This window comes from Glycine soja, chromosome 11 (genome assembly GCF_004193775.1).
Source record: "Glycine soja cultivar W05 chromosome 11, ASM419377v2, whole genome shotgun sequence".
In the NCBI taxonomy this organism is placed as follows: Eukaryota; Viridiplantae; Streptophyta; class Magnoliopsida; order Fabales; family Fabaceae; genus Glycine; species Glycine soja.
In genome coordinates this window covers 35,497,323-35,518,920 of record NC_041012.1, presented here as the reverse complement: position 1 = coordinate 35,518,920, position 21,598 = coordinate 35,497,323, and the positions used below count along the sequence as shown (strand labels likewise).

The following is a 21,598-nucleotide window of genomic DNA, read 5'->3' as shown; positions in this document are numbered from 1 at the left end:
TAAAGATTTACGACTTTGAAGTCGTAAACCTATTTTTCTTTTTTATAATTTTATTTAATTTTTAATTGTTTGTGGTTTTATTTTTATTTTAAATTAAAAAATTAAAAATATATATTTAAATATATAATAAATAATATTAAGTTGACTTATAGTATTTTTTTTATATTAATATAATTTATTTTAAATTTTTTATTTATTTAAAATTTAAAGTATATATATATATATACTAATGAACGGTTTGCATTCTTAAGCTTTCTTATAAATATATGTTTTTTATTGAAAGATTATTTAAACTTTAAATAAAAAATATTTAAAATAAACTATATTAAAAAATATATATATATAACACGTTTTAAATAATAACATATCAAATAAAATCATAAAAAAAATATTAATAAGTAAGTTAATTTAATATTATTTATTATATATTTAAATTTTTTTATTTAAAATAAAAATAAAACCGTAAACAATTATAAATTTAAAAAAAACTAAAAAGAAAATAGGTTTACACTTCAAAGTTGTAAACCTTTAAAAAATTAAAAAAAATATATAAATTTATTGAAGTCATAAATAATTTTATAACTCCAATTAAAAAAAAATTACGACTTAATATTTAAATTGAAATCATAAATAATTTTACAACTTGAGTTAAAAGAAATAAGAAGTAGTAACAGGTGTTACGAACTTTTAATTCATAAGTCGTAATATTATTACCACTTATCCTATTTTGAGTAATTTTTTAAAATACAGTCCGATTTAAAAATTGTGTAAATTTTTACTCCTATATGTTAAAAATGCCAATATTCTCACTATTTCCTTTGCAATCATTTCTGTCTGGAACTAAACTTATATTATATTGTAAGTATATACACAAAAACTAAGAAGAGAGAGATGCCGTTATGTGTGAAAATTTAAATCTATTTTTATATATATGTAAAATTTTACGGTTAAATTAGTTTATTAGTGCTACATTTTATTTATTTTTAGTTGAATTTGATTCTATAATATTTTTGGGATTCAATTTAATCATTGAATTTTTAAAATTAATTTAATTTAATCATATTATCTAAATTAAAATAATAATGTTAAAAAAATTATATTTTGTGATTGTTTAAAATTACTCAACAACCATTTTAAATCACCACAAAACCTATTAAATTGTAGGATTAAATTTAACTGATTTTAAAAATTAAAAGAATAAATTGAACTCAAAAAATAATAGAAGACCAAATCCAACGTTAAAAATAAATTAGAAGAAAAAATTACTAATTTAATCAGATTTTATTTTAATAATTATGTCTCATATTTTCATCTATGCAAACGTTAACAAAGTAATAAAAAATAACTTATCAGGAAAAAAAAACTAATAAAAAATATTTTTAGGATAAATTTAATAATTTATCATGTATGTCATGTAATTTAAATGATAGTGTAAAAATAATTGCATTATCAATACATGTTTGTTTTTTTTTCATAATTGATTTACATGATTGTTTTATTGCAAATACTAAAAATTTAATTTTGATTGAATTATTATACTAAAAACGTCTAATATAGTGCTTGGTTCGAAAAAAAAAAGAATAAATTTTATAAACTTTTATTGTTTTGTTCTAGAAGGAGAATGAAAGGACCAAACTCCATCCTTATTGAAGTTTTGTTATCCTCTAATATTGGAGAGAAGGGAAAGAAGACGATTTAAAACATTTTTAAGTGTATTGACTAAAACATTCTTATGTTTTTAAATCCAAAATGTTAAGGATATGGAAATAAATTAATTCTTGAAATCTCTTTTTATTGTGAACTAAACAAGAAAAGAGTTTAATTATCTCTCATCCCTTCCTTTTTCTTAGGGTGTCTAATTAAAATGTCCTCTCGTCCCTTCGTATCAACCAAATAATCTCCACAAAAATATTCATGTCGAATTTAAAATTCACTTTGCTTAATGGTTAATAAGGCAATACAGGTATTTCAATTTTTTTTTTAAATAGATGATTTTTTTTAATCTCTCGGTATCCATTTGTGAAGTTAAAAGATAAGAGAAACTTTGTCGCATGGTTAAAGCTTAACCACAACTACCTTTTTATCTAAATTTCCCATTTATAGTATATGTCAAGAGCTTTTTTATTATTGTTTTTTAATCTCTCGGTATCCATTTGTCAAGAGTTATTTTATTTTATTTTTTGACCAAATAATGTATATAAAGAGTTTTATTTTGTGAGAGAGATAAAGTGGGTTGGATAGATAAAGAAAAAGGGAATAAAAGAAATGTCAATAAAAAAAAGAGTTTTATTTTGTTGATTTTGCTGCATTGGGTTATCCGACGAGATATCTTTTTCATTATTTCATTTTTTATAACCTATCAATTTGTAATAAATAGTTATTATTATAATTATAAAAACAGGTCCTTGCGAATATTCGTTTTATATACAAGCATGGTAAGTAGAATGAGTGCATAAACACGTAATGATGAAAGTGTTGAAATTAAGCATTGAATGTTTCTATGTCTAGTAGTTTTTCATCCCCTTAAAGTAATTTGCCAATAAATGCTGTTTATCAAACACAATAATTCTTTTTAGGATAATCAAGTTTGGAAATTACCATGGGTTGGAGGAAAAAAAAAGTTTTGCTTAATTAATTTTCCTTATTACGCGTGAATTATACATAAATGTTCATAAGAAATAAGTTCCCTACATATTTTGGCTCACAAGTAATATTTTCATAGATAATAATAATAATAAGTTTCCTTAAAATTGTTTTCAGCAAATACAATAATATTTGCAAGAAATTAGCTTGACAGGATGATAAAATCCTAACTGTCACATAGCAATTTTGACCCCAAAAATACTAGGCCATCCTTGAAACCGCACAAGGACTTAAAATAGTTAAAGACATGACTGTAAAGCTTACATTTATTATAGTGGCCATGGATAACCTATAAAGCAAAAGATAGTACATCAATTAAGAACTAATATTCTCAACCTGCTATTCTCTGAACAATTAAGAGCTAAAAATTCTATAATACTAGCTTCAAGATGCAAAGCACTGGAAATAACTTCTACATTCAAGTTATTCAGAACCTGTTGGAGTTAAATTTTAATCAGAATACGAGAGTAGTCTCATTCTTTAATTTCCATACAAAAGGGACATAATAAATTATACTCTTCAATTTGAAATATCTACATTTTGCATTTTTTACATGATTCAACTTTAGCTTAGTCACTGATTTGTATAAAATTCACCTTAATTTTATGATACATCTTTTGCGAGTTCAGTACCTTCATAAGAAAAGTATGTGTTAGAGCCAAATAAGTATCACCACATATTCTAAGACTTAAACGAATTCAGTAACAATGCTTTAAGTTTCTGTCACCCCCTTCTCATAATCCCTTCAGGAATAATGCTTCCTATTCTCATCAGTATCACCACAAATGTGTTTTTCTCTTCATAGCAGTCTTGTAACTGGAGAGACTAAGTTTTTTTCTTCTTTTTTTCTTTAACTTGTTAGAATACTTTTACTTAACACATTAATTTTTTTAAACTAGTTGTGATAAATTTGGCCAGAGAATATAAAAAGTGTTTGACTGTTTGTTCTTCTTAGCTCTTCCTAAAATAGAGGTCATTTCATTGTGAGGATATTTGTTTTGTCTGTTATTTGTTTTCCAGATCAAGATGCCATTTTCTCAATAGTAAACTAAAAGTGCTGCCACCTCTGCTCTCGTTCTCATTGCCACTGCTACACTCACAACAGGAAATAGATAGCCCGATCCAAACCTCTCGTGGTTTTGGTCTTTGTATATTCTGAAATATAGTGGATTTCATCCTTAGTTAGGCCAAACAAAGTGTAAAAGTAGACACAAAATCTATCATATTTCATAAACAAGAGGACCAAAATCATTGTTATTAAGGTATAAAACTAATTTTGATCAAATTTTAAAATTTAAGAGATGTAAAATACATTTTATCCTTTTATACAAAGTAAGAAAGGAAAGTCGAAGTTGTATAATCTTCTATGGAAGTAAAGAAATTGAAATTGCAACTTTAAAGAAAAAAAGAAAAAGAAAAAATTATATTAGTGACTTGATCATGCATGAATCCATCCATATATATTGTTTTAGCTTTAATCAACAAATACATGGATCAATTGATATATATTGTTTCAATTTTAGTCATCAATTCAATTAATACATATTATTTTATACCTATCATGTTAATCAATTGGTACATGTTATTTTAGTTTTGACCACAGATTGCATGAATTAGTGAAATAATTGATTGATATATTATTTTAGTTTTGACTACCAAGCAAGTAGATTGACTAATACTCATTATTTCAACTTTGACCACCAATCATCTTATACATATTTATTACTATTTCAATTATACGTATTTATTACTATTTCAATTTAATGGTCTGCAAATCAAACGTTTGCTTATGGAGCAATTCAAAAGATTTTTTTTTTCATCTATAATAACCCTAACCGACTATTGCCTTTTGCATAGGATTTCCCAAAAACAAAAAAGGTTGGGAGTGACAACAATAATTTTGGTCACAAAAACCCTAACTGGATCAACCCAAGGGTTTATCCTAACCGGACCGAACTCCTTCTTTCCTCACTTGGACTTTTTCTGACTGTCAGAGTCAGATACAAATTCTAACGTAACCTCTCCTCTTCTTTCACTCTCACTCAGATTTCTTTTCTCTTCTCTTCGACTTTTATTTCTCTTTCATTTTTCAATTTATAGTTTAGGATTATGGAGGAGCCATCTTCTCTTAGCTCGGTGGAGAGGAACGTCCACATAGCCTCTGTTGTGGAAGCCATGGCGGTGGACACTATTCTCGCTGCTGCCAAATCTCTCATTTGCTTCTTCATTCTGGTATCCTCGAACCCTCTCCCTCTAATTTCGAGTCTTATAATACCTTAAACTGTGTTATGTATTTCTCGTCAATGGCGTCACGAATTGGTATTTCCAGATAATTACAACAATCTCGTGCTCTTTCATACTCTTTTTTGGTTCGTCAAAACCGCTTGTATTTTTCTCTAAACCTGGCTTTTAACTTCTCTTTCGTTCGTTTGCTTATTGTTTTGAGAGCAATTTAGGGATTTTTCATTTCTTTCTGAAATCTTACCGTTATGTCTTTTGGTCAAAGTCAATGGGAGCTTATACTGGAAATTACTGTGAGGATTGGGGGTTGATTTGGTTGCAGCAAAACCCTATTCATAATTGTTCTTCCTTGTTGTTGCTACACTGAGAGGGAGGGGGGGGGGGGGGGCGTGAATGATTGGTTGCCCTGTTTATTTGTGTTCCAAGCCAAAAATAAATTCTTAGTCAAGTGCGAAGGAATAACATTTTGCTTGTTGTTTCGTGTAAGCTATCGCTGTTTTTGCTGATCGAGAGTGCTTGAAACATTGTCTTTGCTTTTTATTTGTTCAGATCAAATCAAAGGCAATCAGATTAGTATAATCTGTTTAAGATTCTTTTTTACGTTTAAGCTCATTTCTTCTGCAATGCTAATTCTTCTGCTTGTTTTGCTTTAAGTTCTGTGCATTTGTGCCTTTGTATGTGTGTGAAATCTGTTTTTTTTTCATGGTTAATGATGCTTTAGAAGCTGAGGTTTCATTAAAACATCACATTGACCAGATGTTCTCTTCAAGATATTAACCAATGCTAATTCTTCTCCTTAAATTATGCTAAATTTGTGCTCTGCATTCTGCTTGGAAATGGCCATGGATACGATATTCTATTTTTTTCCCATTTGTCTTGGTCTTTTTTATCTGGGTCTAGTATGACCTGGATTTGTTGTCCAGTTGGAAAATGTGTTTTAGAGCTTAGTTTGCATCGTTGCTGCTTGCTTGGGAAGCTATTGATAAAGCTTCATATTGCAATAATAAGTCTGTGTTATAGTTAGGTCACATGTTAAGATTTGTGTATTTCATGAGCTTGTTTGGTTTGTTTTAGACCTTTTTGTTCGTTTTTGTGAGACTAATGTATAATGCCATTAATACAGTACAAGTTTTCATATAGAAGTGGGTACAAATGATTGTTTTTATGTTTGTTCGTAACCCAGACTGGATCTCTGCTGACTGACGTCAATCATTCAGTGTCCCCAAAATTGACCCCAATGGATGGAAGGTGAGAATAAGTTTATGCAACTCTTTGGAAGATATAATTTGCTTTATGTTTGGAAAGTTTCGTAACTCTGATTTATGCCAATTCTTCTTTTTCAGATTTCCTTTTGATGATCTCTGCAAGGGAAAACATACTTACCTTTTAAACAAGGATGCTAGTGATTCAGATGAAGATGGGGATGAAGAAGAAGATGATGATGACGCAGATGATCAGGATGATGAGGAAGGAGATGAAGACTTCTCAGGTGAAGGTGAGGAAGAGGCTGACCCTGAGGATGATCCTGAGGCCAATGGTGCAGGAGGAAGTGACAGTGACGGTGACGACGATGATGATGGCGGTGATGACGACGACGATGACAATGGGGATGATGATGGAGAGGATGAGGAAGAGGGTGAAGATGAAGATGAAGAAGACGAAGAGGATGTTCCACAACCACCTGCTAAGAAGAGGAAGTGAAATTGGTAATAGTTGGTAGTTTCTTTTCCTACCATGCCCTAGCCAATCTTAGTTGGAACATGAATATCTTTCAAATGGGCCCATCTCCACATATAGAAGTTCAATTTATGCATTGTCGTTGTTATTTCAGTTCATTTTCCCAAACATTATTTAGTAGTATGTTGTGTTAGTTAAACCATCGTTTTTATTATTAAACCCTAGTTGTAGAAAAAGAAAAACTAACTGAATTAATGGGGGCACCAATGTTTATAGTGAGTAGTTGTAGAAAAAGAAAAACTAACTGAATTAATGGGGGCAACAATAGTGTTATATGCATTAGGATTTTTCTTCATTAATCTTTCCTTTCGATTGACAAAATAAGAGGATTGAACCAAAAAGAAACGCAAAGAATGAGAATTGTTGAAATTTGCGTAAAATAATCACGAGTAACTACAATATTACAAGTTTTTTCCTCTTGGGATTCATTTTTTTGTGGTTTTCTTGATCAAATTAGAAGTTAACATTGTTTTTAATTGCTTGTCCATCCAAACTTCTAAACCTAACCCTGTGTTTGGATAGGAGATTTTATCAATTTAAAGAAATTAAAATACATGTCATTTCAATTACTTTCAATTGAATTTCCTTCATCTTTAAAATGCTTTATTTAGACAAAGTAATTTAAATGTCTTATATTTCCATTTCTTTATCTGGAATGATTAGTTCAATTACCACATAATGCAAAATTTCTTTTTTGAATAATTATTTTAAAAATCAATTTTAATTTTAGCTTTACCAAAAATAAACATTAGCCAATTTTTAAATAATGAATAATTTAAAAATATTTTTAATATTAGACAATATTTAATAATGTAAAAATATTTTAAATATTAGACAATATTAAACATTATCTTTCAACCATTTTTCTATAAATTCACAAAATATTTAAGATTACAATAATATGAGCATTTACAACATGTTTAATGATTATAAAATTACAAATATTGCATCAATATTGACCCATTTATAATTTATAAACAAACTAGGTTGTTTGGATTGAAACCGAATAGTTCATTATAGTTAATTTAGGGTGTGTTTGACATAGTTGCAAAAATGAAATATTTCGTTAATCAATTATGTTTAATAGCGATTATAACTAGAATCAATTTTTGTTTGAGTAAATTAGTTTAAAAGCGATTTTAAGATAATTAATTTTGTTTGGATGAAAAAAAAATTTCACATGGTAAAAGAGTAAGAAAACATTTTAGGGGTAAGGTTCTCATACTTATTTTTTGTGTAATGTAATGTGGCGATTTACGCACTACGCTGTTGTATGTGGTGTAATTTGTTGACATGGATTGGACACATCTTGTGTGTAAATTGTAAATTCTAAAAGCACCCCTATAATATACATAGGGATTCATAATCTATAACAGTAAGTTTATGAATTCGTAATCCTCAAGAGTAATCTTATGCAGTATTCAACATAAGACTTTCGGGTTATAATTAATTTTAAACTAATAATATATTGAAAAGCTGCAAATTTCATATTCATAAAAATAATTTATTTATTAAAATGCAAACTTATTTTAGTAAACTAACCAACTATTTATTTTTTTAGTGTGTTTGTTTATTAAAAAAAATAATTTTTTGCTTATTTTTAAAAATAAATCTTTAGTGAGTTTGTTTAAACACTTATTTAAAAGTTACTTTTGTTTACAGCTCACCAAAAGAAAAAAATTAGCTTTTTACACATTTAAGCTATTATCAGAAATATACAACTTATATTTGCAAACGAACTTTTTTACAGCTCACAAAAGAAAAACTTTTTTACAACAAAAACAAGTGAATTGAGAAATAATTGTTCCCTAGCTAGCTCTTAATTCAGAAAAGAGATATTCTATTTATGATTTTTTTATATATATTTTTTGCGTCTAGTGAAAAATAACAAAGACAACTCAGGACAATCCCTTGACAAGAGAGCATCCAGAGCAGGGGGAGGAACATCCAAGAAACAAATCGGTTGGGATTGACAAACCCCACTGTTAGCTAACATTATCCTCCCTAATAACAAAAGAAACAAGTTAGTTGTGGCAGTGAGACTGTATCCTAGGATTAAGCATTGTTCCACAAGACAAATAATAACAACAGGAACCCGAATCTTCTCAAATGGCGTTTGCCTTTAAACCTTAAGCAAAAAAATTGTATTGTGCTTTACTTAACCATTCTAAATTTATAATGAAGATGGTCCTTAACTCATCAACAAAATGAGACTATTTTGTCTTAATAACATAGATCGCTGCAATGATGCCTACCAAGGTTATTAGTAACGCAAGAGTTGAATAATCTTTGAAAATATAAGATAGAACCAATAAATCAAACATACATAAACAAAGAAATTGGCACATAAACAATAAAGATTATTAAACACTCTTGACCAAAGGAGCATAATTTAAAATGACATAAAATTTGACTCACTAAGGTAGTTTCCCAGATCGAAAGATGGCGAACTTGGAAGCAGTGGAGTAAGAATAATTGATTTCATTCTCCTTCAAGAATTCCTCGAGGAGGCGTTTAGCTCCTTCAGGATCAGAACTTTCACATTCAATCTCATAGAGGGTTCCAAAGTCAAACTTGGTCTCATCCACCTCCAATTTCAACCCCTTCCAATCATACACACTCCTCAAATTCCCAAACCCCCCCAGCCCCACTAGCCCCTTTTCAGTTCCGAATTCCTCTTTCACCCTCCCCAAAACCCTAGACTCCACCGACCCTAACTTCGCCGGCTCCGCCACGCATGCGCGCCCGATCCTCGGGTCCAGATCCTCCTCGTCCTCCTCCACGCGGCTCACGCCGTCCACTAGCACCGCCCGCGCCTTCAGCGAAGCGACGCACCGCTCGTCGTCACCGTAGAAGCGGAGGCGGAGGACGGCGCGGCGCGCGGAGAGCTCGGAGGCGGCGCCGTCGAAGAAGAGGTTCTGCTGGCGGTGGGTGACTACGTGAAAGGGGGAGAGCAGGGTGGTGACGTGTCGGTGGGCGTTGGAGTCGGCGAGGCACAGCTTGACTTCGACCTCCATTAGGGAAGAAAGTATGGAGAGGGTTTTACGAGGAGAGGCCGATGCGATGCGCCTGGAAAGAGGGATCTTCGCCGCCGCGATCCAGCTGACGGAGAAGAGCGGCGGTGCCAGCGGGGGCGGTGGTGGTGGCTGAAGCGTTGCGGCGGCGAGCTTCCTCGAGTTCTTCTTTGTCTTCGATCTTGGCTTCGATTTTGGTTGGCTTTCTTCTCAGCATTTTGTAACCCTGATGTTCATTCCTCTTTCTACGCCGATTTCGTTTATGTTAACCCTACCCCCTAACCCTACGTTCCGTCACCCACATTCGGGTCGGGTCACAACATTTTTTCTCATGTAGTCCTCCAGCGGAAAAAATGAAAAATGAAAGTAAACAAAAACAAAATTTTGAATTAAGATAAAATATAAAAATATGAATTGTATTTTATTTTATTATTTTTTTTTCTCTTTCAGCCCAAACCAGCACTTAATAGTATAGCCATAATAAAAAGGTATAACTCAATATAAAAAAAAAGATATTTGAGGAACCCAAAAATGTGTTTTTGTGAGTAAAAGGCCTCACTAATTTTAAATGCATTGATAATATATCTAATAAACAATTATCGTATATGATAAAATTAGTACAATAACTCGTTTTTCACAAGGGTTAATTTGTAAAATATAGTTTATTTTTATTAAGATTTTTAATGCTTTTTTAAATTTTTTTAAAATTTATTAATTCATGATTTTAAAATTGATTGAAATTGTAATTTGTGATTTTAAATTATTAATAAAAATGACTAATAAAAATTGTAAAATATGATTTCTATTAATCATTTAATATAATATATTTCAACAATTTATTTTTAGAAAAAGAGCTATAACATCATGCAAATAGTGTATCTATAGAAAATAAAAATGAGTTTAGAAAGATAATGCAAACTCAATTTTAAATTTGAACTAAATTTAATAAAGTAAAAATTCTAGATAAGTAAAAAATAGGATAATACTTATTTTGCTCCCTCCCTAAAAATATAGTGACAGATTCACAACTGAAAAATGAAAAATGAAAATTCAATTTTTAAATTCACAAAAAGTGTTATAAATTCGAGTCATCATTAAGTTTTCTTCCTAAACCCAAACGTCCGGGTCTATATAAAAAAGTGCAACAAAAAATTATGTAGGACAAATTTTAAAACCTTTATTTGAAAAATAAGTTATTATTAAATTCTTAATGTAATATAAAAAGAGTTATTTTTTTTACCGTGATCATAAAAAAAATCGTCTATAATCTTTTTAATATATTTTTCGTCTTTAATTTGATGTACTTTCAGGAGTAGCATTTGAATGAATTTATTGATTTTTTTATAATAATGAATTTATTTTTTGTATCCCAGTGAATCACGTTTCATGTCGTGGATTTGTTTAAATTTAAATGTTTCCCAGGATGACGTGGGAACTAATAATTCGCCCTTTCGACATCAATTTGAATCCCAAAACCCTAACGTGACCAACCCCAGTTTCCGGCACACACTTCTTGTCTCTTGTCTCTCTCACTTTCTCTCTCTATAATTTGGGTTTCATTGTTCGGTGCTGAAGCAAATTTGCGGTGTAGCAGAGGCAATGGAGGTTCAAAGTCTCAGCTTTGAGGAGAACACTTTGTGGGTTGGCTCTTTTGTGGAGGCTTTGGTGCTTGACACTCTCCTTGCCACTGCCAAATCTCTTGCTTGCTTTCTCGTCGTGGTATTGCTTTAAAAGAAATCCCTTTTCTCTTTTGTTATCGGACATTTACATTTTTCCTCAATTATGCTAATCTCAGTTGCACAACTTATATATATTTCCAACATTTTCAGTAGAAAATTTCTTTGCTTTATTGGGTTTGCATATATTTCTCTGTCGTTCAGTTTTCACTCGTTCCATTATCATTTTGTTTTTTCGTTCGTTGGTTTTAGAAGTCTTTTACTAAAATGTTCCTTATCATTGTAGTTTGTGTGGTTTTTTCACTGAAGTTCCCCTTTGTAAGAATAACACCTTTGCGTATTTCTTATGGGGACCTTTTTGCTTGATTTTCTTTTGGGGTAAAATTTAGAACTTTGTGTTAGTTAGAATAAGAGTCAATATATTAGAACAGTGAATACAGCTCTTATTGTAGCTAGATGGGTGCCTGAGAATAGCAGTCTTTTCTGTGGAATTCATGAATGAGGATTTCGCCGTGTATTCTTGCATAAATTAGTATTGGAGGTTGGCTAGATCAAAATTTGAATCTGAGTATTGAACAGCCAGCACTGAATGGAGCTAGATCTTTTTTTTTATCTGACATGTCAATCGATTGCTTCAGCTTCCTTCTCCACTCATGCTGCTGCTTCTTTCTTGTTAGCTTTTAATGATGTTTAGGGTAGAATTATGTATTGCCAGCCTAGCCTACTACTCAACATGTTTTGTGTGATTCATGATGTATCTTAGTACTAGCTATATCTAATTTCTAATATGCTGTTTTTTTCATCAATAGTGATACCTTTAACACCAATAATTTATTGAGCAAGATGCCAACAGGGATTCCAACAAGACATTTGTGGCTAAGTTTAGGACATTTTTAATTTTCTTTAACAGGGAATTGCTATGATTATGTCTGCACCACATGCTTGTTGGTTTTGCAACTTAAGCTTGTCAAAATGTGAAACTTTTGCTTCTTTATTTCTATAGCTAATGTAGGTTATTCTTTTTCATGCACTGTATTGTACCCAATTGTCCTTCAGTCCCTCTTTTTTTTTCTCAAGTAGAGAGCTCTTTGCGATAAATTTTATTGGAATTGTTACCCGTTACAAATTCTGTTTGTGGCTTTGTCCATCATTGCGAATCTGCTTGAAGCTGTGCACAAATTATCAAACTGTATGTTGAGATCATAGTATAATTGCATTGCACGCACCTCTTCTTTGTGTATGCGATGAGCTTTGGTACTGTTCTATTTTTCTCTGTGAAATTAGAACATTTTCTTCACTATACAAACAGTTACCTTTGCATGGAAGTAAAGATTCTTGTTTTCTTGTTTGTGTTTTCCCCAGACTGGATCTCTTCTTACGGATGCCAATAATTTAGTGTCACCAATGGTGGATGGAAGGTAACAATGAACATATCTTACTTAATGGTGTTGTGATTGTTTTGATTTGGGATATCCAATCATCCTGATTTGTTTTAATTTTTGGTTAGGTTTCCTTTAGACCAACCGTGCAAGGGAAAACATACTTCTGAAGAAAACAAGGATGCTAGTGATACAGAGGATGATGATGATGATGATGACGTGAATGACGGAGAAGACGGTGACGATGATGATGAAGATGATGAGGATTTCTCTGGTGATGATGGCGGGGAAGAAGCTGATTCTGATGATGATCCCGAGGCCAATGGTGGAGGTGAAAGCGATGACGACGATGAGGATGATGATGACGACGACGATGATAACGATGAAGATGATGGAGATGAAGATGATGATGACGAAGAGGATGAAGATGAAGATGAGGAGACTCCACAACCACCTTCTAAGAAGAGGAAATGAGAATTATACTAGTAGGCAAGAGTTGTTATCTTCCTGCCTTTTGTAATGCTTTCTAGTTTTTAGTCAAATTTAGTACTTAGGACAAAGATTTACGAGCTTGGACCTGTCACCCCATGTTTTTGTTGTCTACTATCATAATTTATGTTAGTATATTCTCATGTTACGATGTTATTAGCTGTGGAAGGCATTGTAGTCTATGGCAGAATCACGACGGCTATATTGAAAGTGATTAACGGAGAATAAAGAGAACAATAAGGAGAGGTTGTTGGAAAAGAAACATTATTCACATTGCTAGTGCTGTGGCCACAATGTTAATGGCAGCTACCATTGCTCGTCATGCCATGGTACAACATTGACACTTCGTTTTGTGGGCAAAAAACATAGCATTAGAGAAGAAGGGAGACACTCGCATATTTGTGTCTGATATAGGAGGATTCAAAGATAATTTTAAGTTGCAATACTTTGGTTGGCTTGGTCATCATTATTCTTCAAACAACTTCTAATAGTTGTCATAACTATTCACCTTGAGGAAAATGTGAATGTTTAGGGGGGCGAATATTGTTAGATAACCTTTATTAGCAAATGGTTACGGGTTAGTTAGTCAATTAGTGGGTTACTTAATGAGTCAAGTGGACCATGATGTGCATATAAATGGGAAGAGGGATTAAGAAGAATTTTATCTTATAATTTGTAAGGAAATAAAATTTGGATTGTTGCAGAAGTTTATATTGTGAATGAATATCATGAAGGTTTTGATAATGCCAAAAAGGTTACTTGATGAGTATGGATTGAATCAAGTCAAAAGAACAAGATCAAGTAAATCTAAGATAAGAATTTAGTAAATTTGTTTAAAGAATCTTAATTTGATTGCTTTAGTTTGGTATCAACATCTTTAATATCAAATACTCTTTTATCAAAGGTTAAATCAGTTCAGAAAGATATTTTTGAACTGTCGATTACCAGAAAGTTTGTGAAGATATTTTTGACTAATGATACAAAATTGTTTGAATTTTGATCTGTGTAATCGATTACAAGTAATCGATTACCAGTGAAGAGATTTCAAAAAAACCTTTGAAAAGTCATGGCTCTTTAGAAATATAATTATGTAATCGATTACCAGTGAGAAAACTTCAGAAAAACTTTTTGAAAAGACACATCTCTACAAACTATTTTGAAAAGGCACAATGGACCTATATATACGTGTGTTTGACTTCAAAAAGTATAAGAGAGAGATTTTAAAAGAGAACTTAATTGTCAAATGCTCTCTAAACAACCATTGGTCAAACACTTGCAAATCAATTGAGTATTCTTCTAAGATCTTCAATTTGTATTATCATCTCTAAAAGAGAAGAAATTCTTCTAGACATTCTAAAAACATTGTTGTGATCAAGAGATTGTTTGTCTCTTGACTTGTGAGAATCTTGAACACAAGGGAGAGAAATCCCAAGGTGTGTTGAGAACTTGTAAAGAGTTTACAAAGATAGTGGAAAATCTCAGGTGAGTTGCTTAAAGACTGGACGTAGGCACGGGAAGTGGCCGAACCAGGATAAAACCAGTTTGCAATTCTCTCTTCCCTTATCTCAGTTATTTTATTGCAGTTTACTTTGCCTTGCACAATTAAAAACATATTATTAAATCAATTGTTTCTTCTTCTTCTCCATTCTGAGCCTACCATATATCATTTAAAAAGGGAGTTAAAATTTGTTAGTGGGAAAATTTTGAAACTTAATTCACCTCTCTCTTAAGTTATTAAGGCCACTTGTCCAACATATATATTTTTATGTTAATGTAACTTTTTTTCCTATTAAATATTGATATTATTTATTTAATTATTAGTATTTTTAATAAGTAATTTAATTATTAGTATTAATGGTGAAAATGATCAAGGCCTTGTTGTTGATTTTCTTAGCCACTGAGCCGAATAGCCAACCTATTACTAGAATAAATCCTTTGCACCTTGTTGAGCCTAATGTAATAAATTATTTTTTGAAACCTAAGCCGAATGAAATTAATGTCCACCTTATCTTAGGTTGTAGGAAAGCACGAATCAAGACAAATTTACCCATAATTTGGGGGAGGAGGATGTTTAGTTTTGGGTGAAAATTTTGTTTCAAGAACATCAATAACAACACACTCAAATGTCAATTGTGATAAGTTGCTACAGTATTAGTTTAATCCAGTCAATTTCTGTCTAAAGTAATATATATATATATATATATATATATATATTGTTTCAAATAAATAGTTGAGCAACTAAGTGCCTAAATTTTGTGTGTTGTTAGGAATAGAAGGGAGGAAAATTGGGGGGCTGCGAAATATAAAGTCATGGGTTAAACATGAGGTAGGTGCTATCTTAGAACCTAACTTTGATTCCAAAGAAAAAACCATGAGTTCTTTGTTAGTCCAGTCACGTTACAAGCCTAAAAAGTCCTTAGTGATCCACAACATGTATGTATGATTGCCTTAACTGAGAAGAAGTGCAAAGTTGGGAACATTAGTTCAGTTGTTGAATTTAAAAACATTCTTAGTCGAAACACTTGTGTGCTAAGAGAAACACTAGCCTTGTGAGGAATGAAGTGTTGTAATTCTTCCTTGATGAAGTTTCTAATTGCTAACCTTTTTCATCTCTATATGCATTCCTTCATGCTTTCATCACAAAAATAAAGACAAATGCAAGCAAGCTCAGGGTCAATCATTGAAAGGTTTGAAATGGTTTGCAATTATCTCATTTGTCGATACATTCAGAACTTGTCTTTTGCTTGAGGATAAGCAAAGATTTTAATTTGGGGGAGTTGATAACTGTGAAATTTGAGTTAATTTGATAGTCAATTTTGATTAAAAATGATTACAATTTATTTACTTTACTGTTGGTTTTAATGAAATAATGAAATCAAAAGAAGAAAATTTCAAGTGCTTTAGAGGAAAGTTGATGCAATAACTGGAAGAAAAAGCCTTGAAGAAAAGTTGGAAGAATTAGACAACTTACTTAGCGCACAAGACTGGCTCAGCGTGCGTGCTCACTTAGCGACCAGCCCACGCCAGCGCGAAGAAGGCCTATGAGAAAACCTAAGGTCGCCCTTAGCGCCATCATCGCACTAAACGCGTGATTAAACCGTCATTCTCGCTAAGCCAGGAGTGCACGCTCAGTGCGAAGTCAACGTTAAAAGTAAGCTATCTTAGGCCTATAAAAAAAGAAGGAAGCAGAAGGAAAAGACACATCGAGTCTCATAACTCTCTATTGAAGATATCCAAAGCCTTAACCTATCTTATAGGGGAAACCCTTCTTCTCTAGCCATTCCTCCCTTATTTTCTTTTAGTCATCCAACCCCTTCTTCCATCCACATTAGCCTCTGAAGTGTTAAGGCTCTCATGGCTATGAGAAACTAAACCCCTCTGTTGAGAGCCTAGCAGCCAACACCCTTGTAATGTAACTGCTCTTATTATCTATTAAATGCAATTTCTATTTTTATTGTCTATTTTCTGCTCTTCATCTTTATTGTATGGTCTGATCATCCATGCATTAGTTTTAGATGTTATACATTGGGAAATGGTAATTTCTAAAGAACTGGGAAATGACATCTAAACAATTCATTGTTAGGGATAAAGTGATTTTGTTTTATTTCTGCATACATCTCCATGCTTTATATGATTTGATATTCAATCTTTGCAAAGAGATTTGGGAGAGAGAATAGATAAATTAAACTCTTCATCGTGAGGGATCAAGGTTGAGTGTCTTAGTAGACGTGAGTGGAAATTGGAAAAACATTAAATAGAGAAAAAACATTAATATTGCATCAAGGGTAGTTAGGCATGCTAGACCCTAACATATTTAAATTCTAAGTTATCTTTGTATTTAAACTTGTTTATTTTATTGCTCTTACCTTTTTAAATTCTTTATGTCATCCATTGTAATTCTTTATCTCTTGCTTGTAAATTGGGTATACATCAACTCAATTACAAACAAAGTTCATATGGATTTATTTTAACTTTACTACTTGTGACAAATTGATACGCTTGCCAACGAGTTAACAATCATCTATCATCCCCAAACAAAATTGAGAGCCTATTACTTATCTTTTCCAACAATTTCATAAGGATAATTCCTTCTAATCCTATCTTCCAAAATTACAACTTGTTTTTAAAAGTTGAGACTAGTGGCTCAAAAGGTTAACAATATGTTTAATTATTCTTTTGATCTCTTAGTTATAATAACTTTTGATTATTCTTTATAGTTTAAAACATCTCATTTTGATTCTTAAAGTTACAATTTTTTAAATCCTTTTAGATATAAATCCTTTAAAATTGTCACAATAATAAAAATGTTATTTTTTTTGCAGTTTTTTCAAAACCAGTTTAAGCTTTGTGACAATATTAAGGTACAATTGTAGAATTAAAATGAGATATTTTAAACTATAAAAATTAAAAAGAAAAGTTGTTGTCACTATAAAAGCTAAAAAAATAACTAAATCGTTAGGGAATTAGGCTGTGATAAGAGTTTCAAAGCTTGTTTTTTTGAATTGATGGTGGGGAAATAAAACTTCTACTTAATCAACATCTTATTTTGCTTGCAGGTAATTACAACAAAATATATTTATTTTGTAGGACTAAAATATTGATTATGCCAATAAAAAATTATTTTATATTATAAATTAGAATCTTCAAAGAGTGAGTGTCTTATTATTCTCAATCTTTTCTCAACTAGTACAAAATATTTTTCTCAACTATCTTTTTTTGTGTGTGGAATTCCTCAACTAGCTCCAACAACCATTATTTTATTTTTATTTGTATAGTCAAATTTTTAATGATTTATTTGTTTCAATATAAAAAAACTTAAATTACAATTTAAATTATTTATCACAAACCTATAGTATAATTTATATATTCAAACATATATTATTTATTATGAATTTTAATTATAATAATTATAATTTAAATTTGTGCATTACACATAATAATATGTGTTTGTATATAATTATAATTGAAATAAATAAAACATTTAAATATAGAAATATATTTTGTATTTATAATAAATAATTTTAATTATTATACAAGATCGTTTTTATATTCAAATGAATATATGAATAAAAAAACAATTGAATAGATAATGTTAAAGTGAGAGTATTTTTTTAAAAAAAAAATTTAGGTGAGTTGAGTTCAAAGACTTTTCAAGGTAGAAATATATTTTCAGACTCACCAAACGCTTACGTAAATACTTACATATCACATGCTCTCACATCCATAACATGATTTGAACCACGTTGATTGGATCAATCTTTATTGGCAAAATGAGAGTGACTTAGATTATTAAAAATATATATTTTTGGTTGTTGCAGAAATAGTGCATGAAATACATCTCCTAAGAAAATGAGAAAGGAAAAGAAAGTTCACTCACCCAAATTATAAAAAAAAACATATGCTTATTTTTAAATATATTAATTGATAAATTTTTACACTTTTAATTTATTAAATAATCTATTAGTAAAACACTCATTCATTCCTTATATAAGGAAATATATTTATTGACCTATTATTAAAAAAGAAAAATCTATTAGTAAAACACTCATCATTCCTTATATAAGGAAATGTATTTATTGACCTATTATTAATAATGTAAGTTTGATAAAAAAAAACTTTTCTTGTATTTTAATGTTATGATTTTGCAATTTAAGAGAAAAGTTTTTTTTTTATCATAAGAGTAACTTACATTATTAATAATTGGTTAATAAATATATTTTCTTATATAATGAATGAATGAGTGGTTTATTAATAGATTTTTCTCTTTTAATAATAGGTCAATAAATATATTTCCTTACTTTAAGTTGATTTTGTTATAATGTTCGTTTATAATTCTTTTTTTTTTCTTTTTTTAAGCATACTGAAAATGTGTTTAATTTACTTATTTTCAAAAAAAATTCCTGAAATATTTTTTATATAAATTTTATAATAAAATTTTGAATAATAAAATATATTTTTATCTTTAGTAATGGAGTTTTTTTATACTGCAGAAATTTATCGTATGCTAGGGTATGAGTATATTTATTTACTAATGTCCAATGACAATAACAAAAGTTAACATAACCTATGAATTAAAAGAAAGTTAACATAACCAGCAATATAAATCTTTATCAATGTCCAACGGCAATCACCGAAATTAATTAAAATTTTCTACAACTTAATCCATAAATTTTAAAATATAATTTGTAATATTCGTATAAGTTCGTAAAATAAATTACTCGAATAAGATTTTGTAGAAATTATTTTGGTATTTATCTTCAAAATATTAGAATGACACCTATAAATAATTTAATATTTTAACAATTATTTAAGAAAATAAGAAAAACATCCAAAGAAATTTAATATGAGCTAATGAGACATTCACAAACTCTTATAAATACGTATAGATAGAATATTATTTTGTTTGGATGAACCTGTTGACATTTTTAATTATTCATTAAAAAAATTGTGAATAATATTGGTAATAATTTTGGTTTTGCAGTCAAAATTAATATAATGTTTCGTTTTTTTTTCAATTCATGGATATAATTTGGTTTTTTTTACGGAAGATATAACTGAAACATTACTACTACAACATTTAATTTTCAATAATATATATTCCAATGGATATTTAAGAATACAAATATTATTATCACATCAATTATTTTTGTAACTCATATAAGTTGATGAAATGATACAAGATCTTATTGTGCGTTTCCAGTAATAACCTGTCACGACTAAAATTAATTTATGACATAATGAATTGAAGCATACTCACATAGTCTTTTATCCGGACCAAAAAAATATCTAATATTTTTGTAATAAAAAATAAACAAATACAAATGTTTTTCCTGAATAAAAATTTTCGCCCTTCTATGCAGCTTCTTCATTTCCTACAGGTACTTACATTGCGTAAGAGTAATGCTTCCAAATTCCAAACGAAGTAGAAATGACAATGACGGGTCGGGTATGGGTATTGTCTCCTCAATCTCTTGTCTCGACTTCTCAATATATCCCTATACCCGTACCCGATACTCGACAGGTTTGAGTTTATTGTCTCATCCCCGTACCAGTCGGGTATTGGGTATCCCCAATTCCGTTCCACACACCATTTATAAAAATATTTTTTTTTTGTAAAAAAATATTAAAAATTTGATTTAAAAAAAAATTATTTGTTAAACATTTATTTTTAACTATTTATATATCAATAAATTTATTATAGAGCGTGTGTCTACATAAATAGTTAAGAAAATAATATTAAATTATGTAAAAATTTTAAAATAAAATTAACCAATAATAAAAATTATATGTCTTTTGATTAAATTATGCAATAATTCTAAAGATTTTAAGTGGCGGGGCAGGGTTGGGTTCGGGGTCAGGACGGGTCTAGTAATCCCATATTCGTACCCGACTTTTGGTTATGGGAGAAAACCCAAACTCGAACCCATACCCGGTCAACTCAGATATTACTCGTCAAAATCGGGACGGATTCGGACGGATACCCAGTGCAGTATTGCCAACTCAACGTTAACTTAGTAAAATTGATGTCTTTCCTCTAGAAGTGAACCAGTTGGTTAACCTTGAGGGCCATGACAGGCATTCTGACCAAATAAAAATCTTTCGAAGTGTTTTCTTTCTTTAATCTATTTGTAAAAGAAATCGAGACCTTTATTTATTTATTTTTTCAAAACATCAAAGTATTAATATGTTGGTTATGGGGCAGATTAATGTAAAAATCTAATTAAGCTAGCTAACGCGTGCTAGGCTTCCTCAAATTTTACCCTTTTGGGTCAAAGGTTTGAAAAGCTAATCCTAGAAAAAGGAAAATAATGGGTCTCTAAAACGGGATGCATGCATAAATATTCGTTTCAAATACTATACTATATATTGTCGATATTGTTAATAATTATGATTTATGAAGATTAATGTGGTGTAGTGGGTGACAGCTGAAGTAGGAAAAAATACATTTTTTTTTCAATGTAACTTTTAAGGTCAGCTTGGGCTAAACTAATACTTTACCAAACAATGATACCTTTTCCTCTAATAAAAAAAATAAAGGAAAAAAAAAAAAAACAAAGCACATTGCTGTAGTTGATAGCGTAGGCCCTGCTCCCATTCATCCTAATCCAAAGTGTCTCAAGTTTTGGATACGAAGGATATACTTTAAAATTCAAAACAATATGGCAGCATCAAAGATGGACCCAATAAAACAATTATATCCATCAACCCTAGTTTTTTATTTTTTTATGGTATCAACCCTAGTTATTAGATGCTTTTCTGGAGGTGCATATGAGAAAGTATAGTAGTAGTAGTAGCTCAACAAATTAATGCTGTAGAACTCAAGCTAATGCTAATGGAGTAGATGAAGTCAATTTCAATCTGGCATGTATAATTGAGAAAGAGAGTTGCTACTTGATTAAATCGGAACACTTTTAGGCTT

At 30.3% G+C, this 21,598-nt stretch overlaps 3 protein-coding genes across 4 annotated transcripts; 2 read left to right on the top strand and 1 right to left on the bottom strand.

Annotated features, from left to right (window-relative positions):
- The first annotated feature begins 4,504 nt into the window (after positions 1-4,504).
- On the top strand, positions 4,505-6,816 carry LOC114374041 (nucleolin-like). The gene is made up of 4 exons (XM_028331631.1): positions 4,505-4,657; positions 4,744-4,875; positions 6,068-6,132; positions 6,228-6,816. The coding sequence occupies exons 2-4, from the start codon at positions 4,753-4,755 to the stop codon at positions 6,583-6,585; spliced, it is 546 nt and encodes a 181-aa protein (XP_028187432.1). The 5' UTR covers positions 4,505-4,657; positions 4,744-4,752; the 3' UTR covers positions 6,586-6,816.
- A 1,507-nt stretch (positions 6,817-8,323) lies between these two features.
- LOC114374040 (triphosphate tunnel metalloenzyme 3-like) lies at positions 8,324-9,986 on the bottom strand. 2 transcript variants are annotated; one of them, XM_028331630.1, is made up of 2 exons: positions 9,040-9,986; positions 8,324-8,625 (listed from the first exon to the last, which is right to left on the bottom strand). In XM_028331630.1, coding segments are annotated over exons 1-2 (600 nt in total). In that variant the 5' UTR covers positions 9,639-9,986; the 3' UTR covers positions 8,324-8,624. The 2 variants fall into 2 exon arrangements, with proteins under 2 accessions (XP_028187431.1, XP_028187430.1); XM_028331629.1 differs by lacking the exon at positions 8,324-8,625 and having other exon boundaries at positions 8,882-9,985.
- Positions 9,987-11,079: 1,093 nt separating this feature from the next.
- LOC114374042 (nucleolin-like) lies at positions 11,080-13,347 on the top strand. The gene is made up of 3 exons (XM_028331633.1): positions 11,080-11,354; positions 12,674-12,729; positions 12,819-13,347. Exons 1-3 carry the CDS (start codon positions 11,235-11,237, stop codon positions 13,162-13,164), a joined length of 522 nt encoding a protein of 173 aa, XP_028187434.1. The 5' UTR covers positions 11,080-11,234; the 3' UTR covers positions 13,165-13,347.
- Positions 13,348-21,598: the final 8,251 nt, after the last annotated feature.